The sequence below is a fragment of the Crinia signifera genome, chromosome 5 (genome assembly GCF_055691185.1).
Source record: "Crinia signifera chromosome 5, ASM5569118v1, whole genome shotgun sequence".
Taxonomy (NCBI): Eukaryota; Metazoa; Chordata; class Amphibia; order Anura; family Myobatrachidae; genus Crinia; species Crinia signifera.
The window spans coordinates 166,665,665-166,682,722 of NC_139221.1; the positions used below are offsets into that span (position 1 = coordinate 166,665,665).

General features: G+C 40.2%; 1 protein-coding gene across 3 annotated transcripts in view; it reads right to left on the bottom strand.

Moving 5' to 3' along the window:
- Positions 1–10,666: 10,666 nt before the first annotated feature.
- GALNT1 (polypeptide N-acetylgalactosaminyltransferase 1) overlaps positions 10,667–17,058 on the bottom strand; it is a 205,261-nt gene continuing 198,869 nt past the window's right edge. For all 3 annotated transcript variants that reach the window (XM_083188257.1, XM_083188256.1, XM_083188258.1), the window contains exons 10-12: positions 15,845–15,943; positions 13,877–14,011; positions 10,667–11,622 (exon numbers count right to left, since the gene is read on the bottom strand). In XM_083188257.1, coding sequence (XP_083044383.1) covers positions 11,476–11,622; positions 13,877–14,011; positions 15,845–15,943 — 381 coding nt within the window. In that variant the 3' untranslated portion in view covers positions 10,667–11,475. The remainder of the gene's footprint in view (positions 11,623–13,876; positions 14,012–15,844; positions 15,944–17,058) is intronic.

A 17,058-nucleotide genomic window follows, 5' to 3' on the forward strand; every position in this document is an offset into this window, starting at 1 on the left:
CGGCTGCCTTACTTGTGTAGTTTCACGGCGGCAGCCTAGCGTAGTAATCGTACTGTCTCTGTGGCAACCCTGCGTAGTTAGCATAGTCACCGTCCCGTCCCCGGGAGCTGTAGCTCTGTCCCTGGCAAGCGTAGTGAGCGTCTCTCACACAGCGCCGGTAACCGCCAGATCCCCTGCGCTGGCGGATGCCGGCTGAGTGGGGATCATATGGGGACCAGCGGAGAGGCGCTCCCCCTGTATGAGATGCTTGTGCGTCTCAGTATTGTGGCAGGGTATGGCAATCCTGCTGAACGGGTTAGGGGTTCAGTAGCGCTTGCATCCATTGCACAAAGGGGGGTGCGGTGTGCAAATGCGGCTCATGCACAATAAAGGACACATTTGTTACATAGTTACATAGTAGGTAAGGCTGAAAAATAAAACTTGCGTCCATCTAGTTCAACCTGGTATAGATATCCATTGCTGATTTGGTAGGTTCTGATATTTTACAGACAGATTATATTTCTTATTTTTACCCATGTTACATCCTGGCAAAGGCCTCCTTTTCAAACCCCCACTATACACGCTAGCCCGAAGCGTGGCGATAGCAGCGAGCCCCGTCAGGGGATGTGTTCCACGTCCTCTGAACCTTTTCATACCCCCACTATCCACTTCGGACATACCCCCACTATCAACTTCGGTTGAGTTGATTTTATAAAGCCCGAAGCGTGGCGAGCACAGCGAGCCCCGCGGATTACTTTAAATGTAATCTGCGTCCGCTCGCCACGCTTCAGACTGGCGTGGATAGTGTTAAATATGGTTAACTTTTCGGCAGCCATAACTGACAATGTGACTCCGCTAATTGCGTACTGCTGACCATGGAAACAGTACCCTGGCTCTGACAGACGCTGGCTACACTAAGCGGCCGCAGGAACACTACGCTGATTCCGACAGGGACGCTCGTGGGAACACTACGCTACTTCTGACTGACCACGCTAACTACGCTGGCCGCAGGAACACTACACAGATTCTGACAGGGATGCTATGCTGACGACGTAACTGCCACCATGAAACTACACAAGTACTGTACTGAAATTTTACATTATCTCATTAAGCTTTCTGTAGATTAAAAAACATTTATGGCACTCATATTCCAACTTCTTATTCAATTATAACTGCAGTATGTTGTGGTAGCCCACTACTGATAAATGATCATACAGCATTTCTGGTTCTACTACAGTATAATTTCATTCAAGTAATTAGGAAAGTTAAACGGCGAGAATGAAAACACAAAAATGTCTGGTTAGGAAAATAAAATTATTCAAATTGCAAATAAATGATATATATATATATATATATAGATATATAGATATATATATATATATATATCTATATATATATATATATGTTGGTGGATCACGGCGGCACTCTCAGGCTTCACAAAATAAATGACAGATGCCAAATGTAATCTTTCAACGTTTCAGTGCCCGTGCACTTTTATCAAGAAATGGCAGAATGAAAAACAATGTGTGACTTACCTATATATAAAGAAACAGTGATACAGCTTGTGGCAGACGCTGCTTCCGGACGCCACCGCAAGGTAGGGCGCTCAGTAACTGCGTCATCACAATTCCACAACATGTTGCCTAGCAACCAAGATAAACAAACAACGTGTTATAGTAAAGTGTTAAATAATCAGTGAAAAATGTACAATACGTAACATATATGTGCATACGGATAAGATGCACCAAGTATAGATGCAATGGATGATAATAAATGAAATAATATGACTTTAAAAACAATGTTAAAAATTACACCACACACTGGCTCCGATGGATGTTAGATTGGGCACGTGTGCAAGCCAACAGTGTAAATTATAGATTTAGGGGCTGTATGTCGCTGTGGCAGTATTCTCTCTACGGGTCGGCACACCATGTTCTAGGTCTGTGTAGACCGTGATTGTGTCGATCAGAGACATGCAATACTAGAACTGCATTATAATGCAATGGAGTGCTTGATATGCCCATGTAGGATCCGGGGGAAATATATAACGAAATATTGTATAATTCTGATGGGTGCTATTGTCCACAGGGATCATTACAGAAAGGCATGCAATCCTAAGGATTCATTAAGGCCTCTAGGTGCCAGAGTGCCCAATCTTTCAATCCATTTGGTTTCCAGTTTCCAATTTCAAATTTCTATCTCCTCCATGCTTTAATGGGGGGACCTGGTCTATTATGATATAACGAATAGCAGTAATGCTATGTTTGGCCTGGGCAAAGTGTCTTGCCACAGGCTGTTCACTGTCTCCCTTCATGATGGCTCCTAAAAAGGGTTGTGTCAGGTGTCCCAATTGCACCACCTGTGGGTACCTACAGACTGGTACCACTTTCAATCACCCCTTCACGGGTTGAAAAATTCCCATACATTTCCGCTTAACTTGCACATCTCGCTATGTGATATATCTGATTTCATGCCCCTGCTCCCTCTGTTACATCGGAAAAACTGAGTGTCAGTTCAAGGAAAGGATGGCTGCCCACATATCAGCCATCAAGGCAGCCATCATTAAGGGAGACCGTGAACAGCCTGTGGCAAGACACTTTGCCAAAAGTTTGCCACTTTGCCACATTACTGCTATTCGTTATATCATAATAGACCAGGTCCCCCCATTAAAGCATGGAGGAGATAGAAATTTGAAATTATTACAACTGGAAACCAAATGGATTGAAAGATTGGGCACTCTGGCACCTAGAGGCCTTAATGAATCCTTAGGATTGCATGCCTTTCTGTAATGATCCCTGTAGACAATAGCACCCATCAGAATTATACAATATTTCGTTATATATTTCCCCCGGATCCTACATGGGCATATCAAGCACTCCATTGCATTATAATGCAGTTCTAGTATTGCATGTCTCTGATCGACACAATCACGGTCTACACAGACCTAGAACATGGTGTGCCGACCCGTAGAGAGAATACTGCCACAGCGACATACAGCCCCTAAATCTATAATTTACACTGTTGGCTTGCACACGTGCCCAATCTAACATCCATCGGAGCCAGTGTGTGGTGTAATTTTTAACATTGTTTTTAAAGTCATATTATTTCATTTATTATCATCCATTGCATCTATACTTGGTGCATCTTATCCGTATGCACATATATGTTACGTATTGTACATTTTTCACTGATTATTTAACACTTTACTATAACACGTTGTTTGTTTATCTTGGTTGCTAGGCAACATGTTGTGGAATTGTGATGACGCAGTTACTGAGCGCCCTACCTTGCGGTGGCGTCCGGAAGCAGCGTCTGCCACAAGCTGTATCACTGTTTCTTTATATATAGGTAAGTCACACATTGTTTTTCATTCTGCCATTTCTTGATAAAAGTGCACGGGCACTGAAACGTTGAAAGATTACATTTGGCATCTGTCATTTATTTTGTGAAGCCTGAGAGTGCCACCGTGATCCACCAACCTATATACTCTGCTCACTGGTTCAGTGAGTTAACCCACGGAAGGCACCAAGCCCTAACAGCCCTGGAGTGCCGGCCAGCCACAACCAGATATATATATATATTTTCCCAAAGGTAGGTCGGCACTCTAGTTGTCGGTTCCCAATGCCTTGCTGCCTTCCCAGCCGTTCACACCTTGAAAAAGAGGCCCAGCAGCCTCAAAACGTCGGTCTATGGGCCTTATTTTGGTTCATTCTTTCTGACAAAATCCTTCTTAGATGGACAAAACCATGTGCACTGCAGGGGGGGCAGATGTAACATGTGCAGAGCGAATTAGATTTGGGTGAGTAATTTTGTTTCTGTGCAGGGTAAATACTGACTGCTTTATTTTTACACTGCAATATAGATCTCACTTTGAAGTAAAACCCCACCCAAATCTAATTCTCTATGCACATGTTACATCTGCCCCACCTGCAGTGCACATGGTTTTGCCCATCTAAGAAGGATTTTGTGAGAAAGAATGAACCAAAATAAGGCCCAATGTGACACCATTTTGCACTAAAGATTTTTTCACTTAAACCCGTGAGTGCCGCCCTTTTCTTCTTGACACACATACATATATTTTTTTTTTTTAGGGTCATGTTGAATGACATGACGCAGATAACTAATTTTGAATTATGTCTGAAAACTGTGCACCTTGTTACTGAGTTGGACTTGTGCTAACAAGAAAATGCACAGTACAAAATGCATGTGTGGCAGAGCTAAGTTGGTTTGATATTACATCAGTGTGTTCATGCACAGACCTTAGACATCTAAAAGCATGTGTATCAGGCTTATATATAGGTGTACACAGGCCACAGTTCGGTCAACAAGTCCTGAATAAAAATGTCCCCTTACAGACTCCAGTTGTAAGCAGAGATGTAAATGAAATGCATACCACTCTGTAACATTATTCTTTTTTCAGATCAAAAAAAAACCTCACTCAAATAAAAAACACAAACTAAAAGGTGTATATTCAACAAAGCATACAGCATCTAATGTTGTTCTCAAACTGGTTTGTAGTCCAGGACCAGATAAAATGATTTATGGTCAGAGTCATAAAAAAAACCAGTGCGGGCTCTGCGTATCATAAAAAAAATGTAAGAAACAGAAGTGCAAAACTGTCCAACAACACATAACTGGCCCTTTGGATGACAGAAGCACAATTTACTGTATTCAAAAATGTTATTTGAATTTTTCAATAACAAACTTTTGGACTTGGGTGGAGTGAAAAAATGCTGATACTATAGGATGCCGTGATTCAAAAATGTCTGGGAACTCCATCCTCTATGTTCTCCATTACTTGAAATGGGAGTACTCTTCTGGGGCACTCTTCCTCTGTGCTGAAAGGGTACCTCATAAAACCAGCCATGATAAATCATGACAAACAAATGTTGGTATCACTTAGAAAAACTGACTAATATGTAAATGCAGGTTGAGTATTCCTTATCCAAATATCCATTATTTAAATTATTCTGAAAACGATACATTCTAGAAAGTGAATTTATTTCTTGCTAAAAGCAGTACTGGTATCTGTAACTGGAGGTTTTTTTTGGGGGGTGACTGGTCGCACAGAAAAATATTGGATTTGTTTTGACTGGACCCCTTATAGATAAATGTGAGCCAGTAGGACTTATATACGATCAGGGGTGTGCTACCACGGGACAGTTAATTCATAGAAACAGGAGGAGAGAATGTATCTTTGTGGTGCACCTAAAGAATTATAAAATATAACTTTTATTTGCTTTATTTTAAAATACTGCGAATATAAAAACACATGAATACACATAAGACACGGACAGTGAAGAATAAAAGGAGTGAATCCTCACATTCCTGAAATTGAAAAAGCTGCCTGAGCGCAGCGAAACGCGTCTTGTGAGGAGCTATTCAGAAGTGTCGACAGCTGAGGACCGACGGGGAACACTGACGGCATTAGACCGAGAGGAAACATCTGCCATATCGGCTTGAACCAACCCGCGACAACCCGGTTCCTGCAGCTGACACAGTTAGCCTGCAAACGGAGCTTCATCCGGCAGTTACCACACACGGTGGTTTGTGCGCCTGACAACAGCGCACCCAAGAGCGGCAGTCACCTGCTGCTCACCCTTTGGAGTATTGTGCAGTCTGGCTGCAGTCAGATCCACTGGCCGGACAAAGCAAGTGTGGAAAACCTCACAAAAGGTACTGTGACCTAATAACACACTGAGCAACTTACATGTCAGATGGTCACAGGAGGTTGCATTGTCCAATAAAAGACTGACCTTTATATATAAAAACATCAGCATTTAAGGAAAGGACTTTACCTAAGGCTTGCTGGAAAGGATTTTTCTTTCACTAATTACACCACCACTGAGTGTGATCTGTTGGAAACACTTGCCAACCTCAACGCCCCACTTGTCCTAAAAAGGAACTGGTAACTATAGTTACAAACATTATGCACTTGCATCTGAATGGCTTTTTAGAATAATTGTGGTTATTGTGCATGCATGCATCATTGTTTTATTGTTTATTTATACATATGTTTTTATGGTTTCTTGTGATATTTGGTAAATAAATAGTTTTAAGTGTACAGAAGGCGCCTACTGGTTCTTTTTCTTTGTGCACCTTGTATTGAGGGCGGCATCCCTCTACCAGAGGGCAGCTATCTGTACACATCACAGCACACCTGTCCCTAGCGCTCAAAAACCCTGCTGCTATTTTCTAGATGGATGGGCAGCAACCCCAGCTTGCTTCTTTGGAGTGACAGCGGTAGAGGTGCGCCACTTCACTCACAGAAATCCGTCTGCTTGCAGGTATGTATGGCGCAGTGTTCAGCGTGACACACACGTCTCTGGCTGAGACAGCTGGGGTAGCCGGGACTGGGGAGCACCAATATTTTAAGCTAAACAGATCAACATAAATACATTTCAAAGGGAAGGGGGTGGCTAGGAACACACATACACACGGTGTGTGAGGTCTGCATACGCTTCACAGACAAGAGCTTCAAAGGACCTGGTCCTTTTAACCTGATTTATACTCAATATATATCCACATTGGGGAATTAGCCGCTCTCCGGGACACATATCTACTGTGTTATACTGTCTGACTGACTCACGTATTAAAAAAGACCATCTGTTGTTCATAAACTTCTGGGATACTATTCCCTCATTGTTTATTACAGTGTTGCTCTTATTTGATACAAAATTACTAAAAGTACCCGTGGAGTGAAAGTGTAACAATCAGCAGTTTAAATTACATGTACATTAAACAGCCATCAGTGCACCAGTATAGGAAATTGAAATAAAGAAGGGAGACATATCACGGTGTGAGGATTCACATCCTTTTATTCTTCACTGTCCGTGTCTTATGTGTATTCATGTGTTTTATATTTCGAAGGATTTTAAAATATAGCAAATAAAAGTTATATTTTATAATTCTTTAGGTGCACCACACAGATACATTCTTTCCTTCTCCAGTTTACATCTGTAACTGGCACTTCTGGGGACATGATATGTAACGCACTAAATATTTGCAAGAAAATGATTGCTTGGCATTTAACTTCATTACCTGTGATAGTACACAAACTTTGTTTCTTCTACGATCCTCATGGCAGCCATAACACTGGGAGGTTCCCTTCCCCCCATATATTTAGACAGGACACTTTTCTCTCTGGGACCACCCACCTTGGGTATAATAGCCCCCTGCTCCCATCCACCTGTCTTTTTCCTGTCACCTAGTGAGTTTAGACAGAGTAAGTTGTTATTTTTATTTCAAGCATGGTTACCTCTTGTCAGCATAGGAGCTGAATGGGGTGGCTCCCCAGGGAGAAGAGGATGCATGAGGAGGTATTATACCTGCCTCTATGCAAATTTTACCTGCTGTGGATACATTCCTATGGAGTATACTTATATCTGTGTGCGCTATGTTACCTCAGAGTACTGCAGCTTACAGGAGAAGAGCCTCATGGAAAGCGGGTGCTGAGAAGCTGGAAGCACCATGTAACACACAGTAAGGCAGCGGCATCCCCGAGCTGACAAGCCACGGCTGCACGCTGAACTTGATAAGGCAGAAGAGGTCGGAAGTACACAATTGCCTCACTTCGGCCCTGCAGTAAACTGGTGCGCACAGTAAATCTTCCCCGAGGAAACTCGGCAGAAGTATTTTAGTTCCGCCTGGGGTTAAGGCGCCATATTTAAACCCTGCATAGGGTAAAAGCATGGCAGCATTTTCTAGCCAGCAGGATTGGTGTGTGTGACAGAAATGGAACCCAGCACAGACTTGCCTTCTCCCCACAAGCCGGATGATGCCCCTGTGAGGTAAGCCCTTTGATTTTGGGCATTAGTTTAATTTTCAGATAGATACTTAGTGCAGTTTGTATCTTTTAGTGTGCCTGCTCCATCTGTTCCTAAGAAAAGGATTGCTAAAAAGAAGTTTATTGAAGTTACCTGCATGTCTATTTGCTTCGGCTCAGAAGAAATCTTTGTGTGACAAGTGTGAAGAGAGTCAGAAGAATAAAAAGCCTGAACAGTCTGAGGTGCTCAAAGAACTTATGAGTTGGATGAAGCAGACATTTGTTTCTAAAGATGATTTTGCGCAAAGACAATCTGTTAATAGATCCAGAGCTCAGGCTGAGTTCATTCAAGATGAAGGCACGTCGGAAGAGGTAGAATGTTTAGACAAAGGTTCTACGGACGAGTCAGGAGAATTGGAGAATGAGAGAGCTTTTAACCTGGAATTAGTAGAAAGCATGCTTAAAAACTTATATAAAGCAATGAATTACAAGGAAGAAGCATCCACTTCTGAAGAAAAAGACACGTTCTTCGAGGACAGGTCTAGAAAAGGAAGAACTTTCCCGGTCCATAAAGTGGTGAGAAATGATTGGAAAAGAATGGGCCAATGTTGATAAAAAATGAACATTAGGAAACAGAGTAGAGAAGATGTACCCGTACAAGGATGTTGAATTCCTAGGCTTGTGTTTAATTCCCATGGTTGACACGGCTGTGGCTGAGCTGACTTCCAGATCTACCATCCCAGTAGAAGATGGACAGAAAAAACAAAAAAATCGAAAATTCTCTAAGCAAAGTACATTCAGCATCGGCGGGGTCATTGAAAGCTAGTGTGGCAGTAGCTTCTGTATCCCGAGCGCTGCATCTTTGGGCCTCAAATATACATACGGATATAGAAGAGAGAATATCCAAACAATATCTAATAAGAAGTTACCTATGCGAAGCATCACTAGATGTGGTCTCCTTCGCATCCAAATCTATGGCGGCAGGAGTAACAGCGAGGAGAGCCTTATGGCTTAAGCCTTGGAATGCAGATGCCAACTCTAAAAATAAGCTTACGGCCTTACCATTTGAAGGCAAGTTCTTATTTGGCTCCAAATTGGATACCATGATACAGAAGATATCCAGGGGGAAGTCAGTTCGGTTACCCCAAGACAGGAGAAATCGATTCCCATATCCTCATTCTAATAGACAGTCATTTAAAGAAGCTAAGAGTTATCGCCCAGGGAGACCTTATTACAGAAGAGGAAATCCTAACACATCGCAGGTGTCCTTTCGGCAGAATTTTCGTGGAAAATTCCAGTCTGAGAGAGGAGGAAAACTATAACTACAACCAGGACAGACAAATTGGAGCCAGGCTTCTTCACTTTACAGAAGAATGGAGCAGTCTGATAAAAGACAGATGGGTGCTGAACATTATAAATCAAGGCTATTGTATAGAATTTGCAAGATTCCCTCAACAGAACAGGTACATGAACTCAAGAGTTCCAAAGGGGATGGAAGAAAAACAAGCCTTGTTTCTAAAGATAGAGCAACTTCTTCCGATGAACAGAAAGTGTGGCACACATTGGATCTAGTCAGAGGCATTTCAATATATCTGGAAAGAACTCAGAGCTATAGAACAACTAAGCATCTGTTTCTGATCCCAGAAGGATTAAGGAAAGGAAATGCACCGGTTAAACGATTTTAAGATGGATCCGGGAATTAATTCTGTTCGCTTACAAGCAGGAAGATAAGGTTGCGCCCCCTATTCTGAAGGCACACTCTACGCGGGCAATTTCCAGTTCCTGGGCAAAGAAGGCGAAGGCTTCAGTGACGGAGATTTGCAAAGCAGAAACTTGGTCTTCAGTCCACACATTTGCCAATCATTATGCTGTTGATGTTTCTCTTGCCCACTTTGGGAAGCATGTTCTACAGGAAGCTTTGTCTGGTTGACTGGCTTCTCAGTAAAATAATTTTACATGCATATAAGCCCTCCCGTGTATTTATTCTTGGGTATGTCCCAGTGTTATGGCTGCCATGGGGATCGTAGAGGAAAGAGGCGAATTATACTCACTGATAATTCCTTTTTCTTCCTAGAGATCCCATGGCAGCCACTAGCCCCCCCCCCCCCCCTCCTTGTGTATGATGTGTTTTCTCTAGGGACCTTATTACGGAGACACTCAAAAGACACAGGTGGATGGGAGGAGGGGGCCATTATATCCAAGGTGGGCGGTCCCAGAGAGAAAAGTGTCCTGTCTAAATCTATGGGGAAGGGAACCCTTCCAGTGTTATGGCTGCCATGGGATCTCTAGGAAGAAAAAGGAATTATCGGTGAGTAGAATTCGCCTCTCATGTTTTGAAACCTTGTTTTATGCACAAATAAAATATATTTGTGTGTATTTCATGTGTTTGATGTTTTTATACAACATAAATGCAAGATACCTCATTGAAATATAAATATATTCCAAAATACGGAATAATCCGTTACCCAAAAGGAATACTCAACCTGTAATTATTTTCTCATGAAAGTGAAGCATACCATAATAAAACAAAATTTTCTCCACAAATCATTAGTTCTGCTGTGAGCAAAGGTGAAAGTGTGCGTGTTACATTATTGCTATCTATTATTTTGATTTCATAGACACAACGTTTTGTCTAGAACAAACAAGATTTATTGCTGTGTAAAAAAAAGTGTACAGTAGTATGAATCTTGGGCACTACAAATAAACAGTTATAATTTAACTGCATTTCTTGTTTGTTTTTTGGACCTTTTTTTGTTTTCTAGTATCCGCAAACAAAAACAGAGACTGAATGCATCAGATAACACAACACTAATGTTGCATGATATTATTAAGCCTGCATTTTAGAAGGCAAGGTGAAGAATAGACATCAATACCTTAGTCAGTACCCCAACAACAAAAATTGAGATTTAAAAAGAAAAAACAAATGCTTAAAAGACTTTATCCACCCCAGTTTATCTCAAGCATCTTTCTTTTACAAATGAATGCCATTCTCGCCATGAAAAATATACTCTGTTACTATCACGCAACCAAAAAGTGATTTTCTTTAAATTGGTTATTGTCCCAGCATAGATTAAAAACAAATCTACATATAAATCTGATTTTGCTACAACAAATTGTACTTTTGATATATAGGATTTCCTACTCCTTTTAAACCCTGTGGTTTTTTCTTTTTTGCATGTAAAAATGACAGGTAAAATTAGAAATATTATTTGGGATTCTGCAGTTGTCTGTCATGTACATTCTTGTCTCGGAATATGGAGCATCTTGGCGTTGATAAAACAGTCAGCAGATCATCACAGCTGCTTGGCTTCTACCTTCTGCAGCGTGATGCTGTGCAGAGGCTAGAGATGTGAAAGCTCACTGTATTGATATGCAATTCTTCTAGCGACCAACACATTAGTGTGCATTGTCTTTAGGTCTCATGAATAATTCATTGATGAGGGAGACTTTGTTCCTTCTTGTAAACTTCAATATGCACAGTTCTGATACAAAGTATGCTATTTCATGTCCTCATAGAGGTGGGCTATTTCAGCTACTGGAAAACCCACAAGTTAGCCTGAGCTGATATGTGCGCCCTACGGTCCCCTTATATTACAAGTGCACCAAAAAGTTTCCTTCTGTGAATACTTGAGGATGTGCAAGTCACATGTGCAGAGGTAGCGCAGTCTATTCTTTTTCTTTATTAACATTTTTTATTCCATTTCTCAATTGGCTGCCAATTATGTCATGTTCTAAAAGTTTTCTGGGAGTGTAACATTACGCAGCAGCCACTGTTGAGAGTGGCTGCCATTACAGTCTTTGATGCTGGGTACTTGACTGTCTTCTTCTGCAGCTTTGTCCAGGCACTGGTTGCTATTCACATGAACCAGGGTTAACTTCTAGAAAAAATTAAAACGGGATACATAATTGTTTAATCAAGTTCACCAGGTGAGACATGTAAAACATTTTAGAGCCAATCATTAATAAAGAATATTTTTACTTTAAAAGCAAAATGGATCTGACACACATATGCATGAACAATCACATTCAATTCTGCAGCAATCTGATACTTTTTTCTCTTTTAAATCAGCAAAATTCAATATAATCCCATTCATTGCAACTTATCATTGTAGGTGGTCTGATTGAAACCTGACAGTACACAAAATATTAAGTACAGCTTGCTGGTGCTGTAAACTCTAGTAGAGCGCGAAGCCCTAGTCACAACATATTTAAATTACTCATATATGATGTTGTACCAATTACACTGTAACATTGTTGCAAGCAAGGATCATGCTAATAGCGTACAAACCAATGGTGAAACAACACCAGAGTTAGCATAAATACAATGACTAAAAAAGTGGTTTCCATGCCTAAGGAATCTTCGGAAGGGTAAGAATATTCCTGGCCTCTGATAGGGTGGGTTATGTGAACATCCAATCATAAGCTATTCTCCAGCTAAAGCATTAGCAACTTTACAAATAATCCAGACACCATGTGGGGATGAAGCACAGTGTGTTGTGTAACCGGACATGAATAAAGCCTGCACATGCTCAGAATGTAAATGGATATACACAGTAGTGTTCATGCAGAACAGGTACATCTGGAAAGTAGTCCCAGTGCTACAGCCTTATTATAAAACGGAATAAATACATTTTCCCCTCAAAATTCTACCCACAATAACCCCAATTATGACAATGTGACAAAAGTTCCTGGGGCATTTCACAGCATTTGCTTAATACTTGGTTGATGTACCCCTTTGGCAGCAATTAAAGCCTCAAGTGTTTATGATACCACAAGCTTGGTACACCTATTTTTGGTCAATTCCTCTTTGCGGCGCCTCCCAAGCCCAATCAGGTTGTAGGAGAAGAGTCTCTCCAGAGATAAAAAAAAGTCTAAATTGTTCTCTATTATAAAAAAGCATAGCTTCTCATTGGATTAAATAGGCTGACAAATACTGAATGATTGGTTGTGAATCTGTGGTATTTAAATTCTGGAGAGACGGCATTGGCAGATCAAAAGAAATATTGATGTGACAAATGTTTAGCCAGCACAAAAAAAAAAAAGAAAAGAAGTTCTGTATAGTCCAGCTTGCTTTCAGGATCAAACATGACACTTGTTACATATGATAGATCATTGGCTAGGGGTCAAACAATTTCACTCATGAACTCTCCAATGAAAACTAATAAATCTTAGGTAGCATGTAATTATTTTGGTAAAACAACTTTTTCCTAGAAAGTGTGGACTGGTATAGAGGTTATTAAATCTTGATATAGCACCATTTAAGAGTAATCAGCAAATATGCTGCACATTGTAATATATTTTATGTGATTTTTATATTTGTGTCACTTAATATTGTAGAGATAGTTTGGGTACTTGTGTAGTTTCACGGCGCCACAAACTATGTAAAATAAAGTAACTTAACTCCATGCCAACATGGATAGTTCATACCCCCCCACTATCCATGTTGGCATGGAGTTGATTTTAGATAGCGTGGCGAGTGTAGCGAGCCACCGAGCCCGCAGCGTGGGCGAGCGAAGCAAGCACCACAAGGGTACTGAGAAGCACGGCACTATGCTGGCACCGTATAACTACACAAGCACTTTAGTTTGAGCTATTAAACAATTCATTCCAGTACTACATTATGGTTATTCAACCTTTACTCAAAAGAAATGAGTGCTGTATTTTGAATTTTTCCTTTATTAAAAAAAAAAAAAAAAGGATGCCGTTCTGAGCGTTATCTTTTAAATTCTCACCTAGTGCGTATGGGGTGAGAAAGAGAATCAGAATATAATTAAACTGCTGGCATATTTCAGAAATGAGGGCAAAAAAGAAGAAAAACCCACACAAATACAAGAACATAAAAATCCACATGATTAGGGCCTTGATGGGTGTTGAACCCAGAGCCTCAATGTGATGAGGTATTGCTTACCAATAGGCCAACTTCTGCCACTAAATTTCTATCTATACCAAAAAGTTTAACATGGCTTGGTCTGCAATCTGCTCTAAAATGTATAACATGGCTTAATAGTGCATTATTTCTCTAGGAAAGTAACTTCTATATAAAACTGGAAATGTTATAGGTTTCTGTTGGGAAAAGTATACATACAAAAAGTTCAGAGCACAAGACATTTAAAAGATATCTGTAATACTTACCACTAGATCGTACTCCCATAGCTGATTGCCTCTTAAATGGTGGCACTTAAGCATTGTGACTGGACCATTAAGCTTGGAGACATCTAAACATAAATCATCCGTTCGAATTTCTTTGCTAGCTGTGTAAGAGAAAACCTTTAAAGCGGGAAAAAAAAAAGAATAAAAAATATATAATATATTTTTGTATATTAGACAAATATTTAAAAAAAATAGATTTATTGTAAATGAGGTCATACTGTACAAAACTATAGCATCACATTACTAAACTGACTACGCTACTTGAAGATAATGAAGTGGATTTCATGACCGTGAAAGTGACGAATACAAATACTGAGTACAACAATTTACAGCATTTGTCTTCTTCAACAACTATATGAAGTACCTGCAACATTGAGGGTTTTAGTTTTTTACATATTTACTGGAATCCATATTTACTGAAATTGTATTCATATAAAGCTCTTTCTCCAATAATACAGTACAGAAACAATGATGTACAGAAGAGCTTTTCATAAAATGCAGAGAGCATGGAAATAGTAAACTGAGGATTCTAGGCTAGAATGTCTGGCAGGGAGAGGGGGGGTAATTGCTAAACCTCCAGATGATTTTCGGGAGATTCTATACATTACTAAAAGTCCTTCATCTGCAGATCATAGTTATTTAGCAGGACTGTAAGGTCTCAGGGAGCTGCTTCAGGCACCTTGGGCCCGGGTCATGTAGTGCTAGCAAAGTCAGTACGGTAATCATAAAGACAATTGGCTGTCCTACAGTTAGCCAGATTAGGGAATATAGAATGGGTGTGATGTGGCTAGAATAGGGCTGGTTGGTTAACATCTTGGAAGATGCGTTTATTACCAGTTGTACACAGTACAATTATTTTGCTGGGAGACAAAGGTAGAGGGTGTTTCATAGTCTAGGATTAAAGTGCTTGTTTCTGGCTATGTTCCTCATATGAAAGAATGAGGATTTGATTGTTTCGGATATCTGATGTTTTAATATAAAGCCACCATCCAGCACCACGCCAAGATTTTGCATATGATCAGGGAATTGTAATATTTTAATTACAGTTTTTATATAGCGCAGTTGCACTTTACAATTTCAGACAGTGATAAAAAACTGGGTAACAGACAGACATGGAGGTAAGAGGGCCCTGCTGCAAGCTTACAATCTATAGGGACATAGGAGGGAAACACGAAGACAGGCACCAGTAATAACATAGCAGTCCCACCAAGTTGAAAGTCCAGAAAATCTACATAATACAAAAGTGCCTCAGAGGGTTATGCTTGTGGTACTTAAATATAATCGGCTTGCCTGAAGAGGTGAGTTTTCAGGGAATATGTGAAAGTTTGGAGGCTAGTGGAGAGTCATATTGTGTGTGGAAGGGCATTCCATAGGGTGGGAGCAGCCCAATAAAAAAAGTCCAGTAATAGTGAATCACAGCTATTGATCCCTGCAGAAGAGAGACGCAGATTTTGTGAAGAGTGGAGTGGTCAAGCTTGGAGATATTTTGAGAGAAGTAAAGAGATATATGCTGATGTAGTATGGTTAATAGTTGAAACTCATAAGACCAGTTGGCTGGCTATGCTGCAACCTTGATCATTGATTTCCTTTGACAGTACTGTATATTGCCTTGCACTCATTATTATGAAAGACAAAATTTCCTAGAACCAAAAATTAATCTTCGGAGATAAGCTATGCATTCTCATAGAAACACCACTTTGTAGGACGTGATTAATGCAAAACTATATGGATATTATTGTGGTTGAAACTGCAGACAAAAGTTGCAACCAATAAATATTTAAGTTGAGTGACCGGTAGTGGTACTATGTAACAAAAATAACCAAGGGAATCAAGAGTTATTGAGTAAATAAACTAACATTATAAAAGAAAAATCCACACACACACCAATTTTTTTGTATGTACAGCAAATAGGAGCCCATGGTACAAATACTGTACAGAAAGAAAATTTACCTGGTTTCCTCCCATTCCATGGCAGTTAAAAATACCAACTTTTTCATTTTCTTTCCTCGCCATATTGTCCAAACACTGATTTGTCTCGACATTTCTAATCTGAGGGAAAAAGACCATAGTATGAGCAAATATATTTATATACAATGCTAAAAGAATGGGTTGTGGATACAGTTGAATAGAGTAGTCAGCCACCTGGCAAATCAAAGTGGTTACAGATGCCATATCCCTTTTAATGTGAGGCCCGGCGATTCATTTTATACTGGAGATGCTTACAGCAATTTTGCCAATTTTAGATGAATGAATTGACATTTTAAGATCTGAACAAAGCCTGACTGAAAAAAAAATAATAAAGCTATGAAGAAGACAAAGGTGAATACATTTACCATGAATGTCTACAGCAAACTCTGGGGAGTTGCTGGGATGAAACCTTGAAGACAGAGAAAGGTGAGCATGTTATCAGATTTATCTAGTAGAGGTGGTGGTAAATTCGCCCCATCTGTAGGGGCCATTGGAACTACCTACCTTCTATTTAATCAGAGAGTTTTAGGCTACAAGTCTACAGGCCTCTACTCCGGTAATTAGCCAAATTCAGCATGATCAAATAGTACTTTCTGCAACATCATCAGTAAGTGATACTAATGTTTCTTGTGACATGTTTAAAGTGACATCATCTAGCAACATTAACATTGGTTAACAATACTGCACATACAAAATCCACAGGGTACTACAGAGATTGAATATATGTGATGGTTTAAAAAAACCAAAAAAAAAAAACCATCTCCAGGGAACACACAAAAGCTAGCAAAAAAAAAAAATCTAAAATGAATATTGCCCTTAGTTGGGTAATAAGTGCCAAAAATGCTAAATCCACATGTGGTAAAGTATCACAGGTCGTGACAGATGAAACTGATTAATCTAATAATCGATAATTTATCAATAGGTGCTGGATCAAAGTATATTGCATATCATTTTAAGGCTAGGTATCTGCACTACAGATGGAGCAGATCTCATTTGAGCTGCTCCTGCTGATTCTATCACCAATCTTCACACCCCGCCAGCCGCCATTCTGTCGGAGCCCTCCACCCATCTCCCCGCTCCTGCTGCTCTGCCTTGGCCTATTGTTGTGACTTAGCTGAAGATCAGAACACATTTTGTGACCAATTTATGCAGAAAAACAGGTCATTTCAAAGGATTCACATACTTTTCTAATCTAT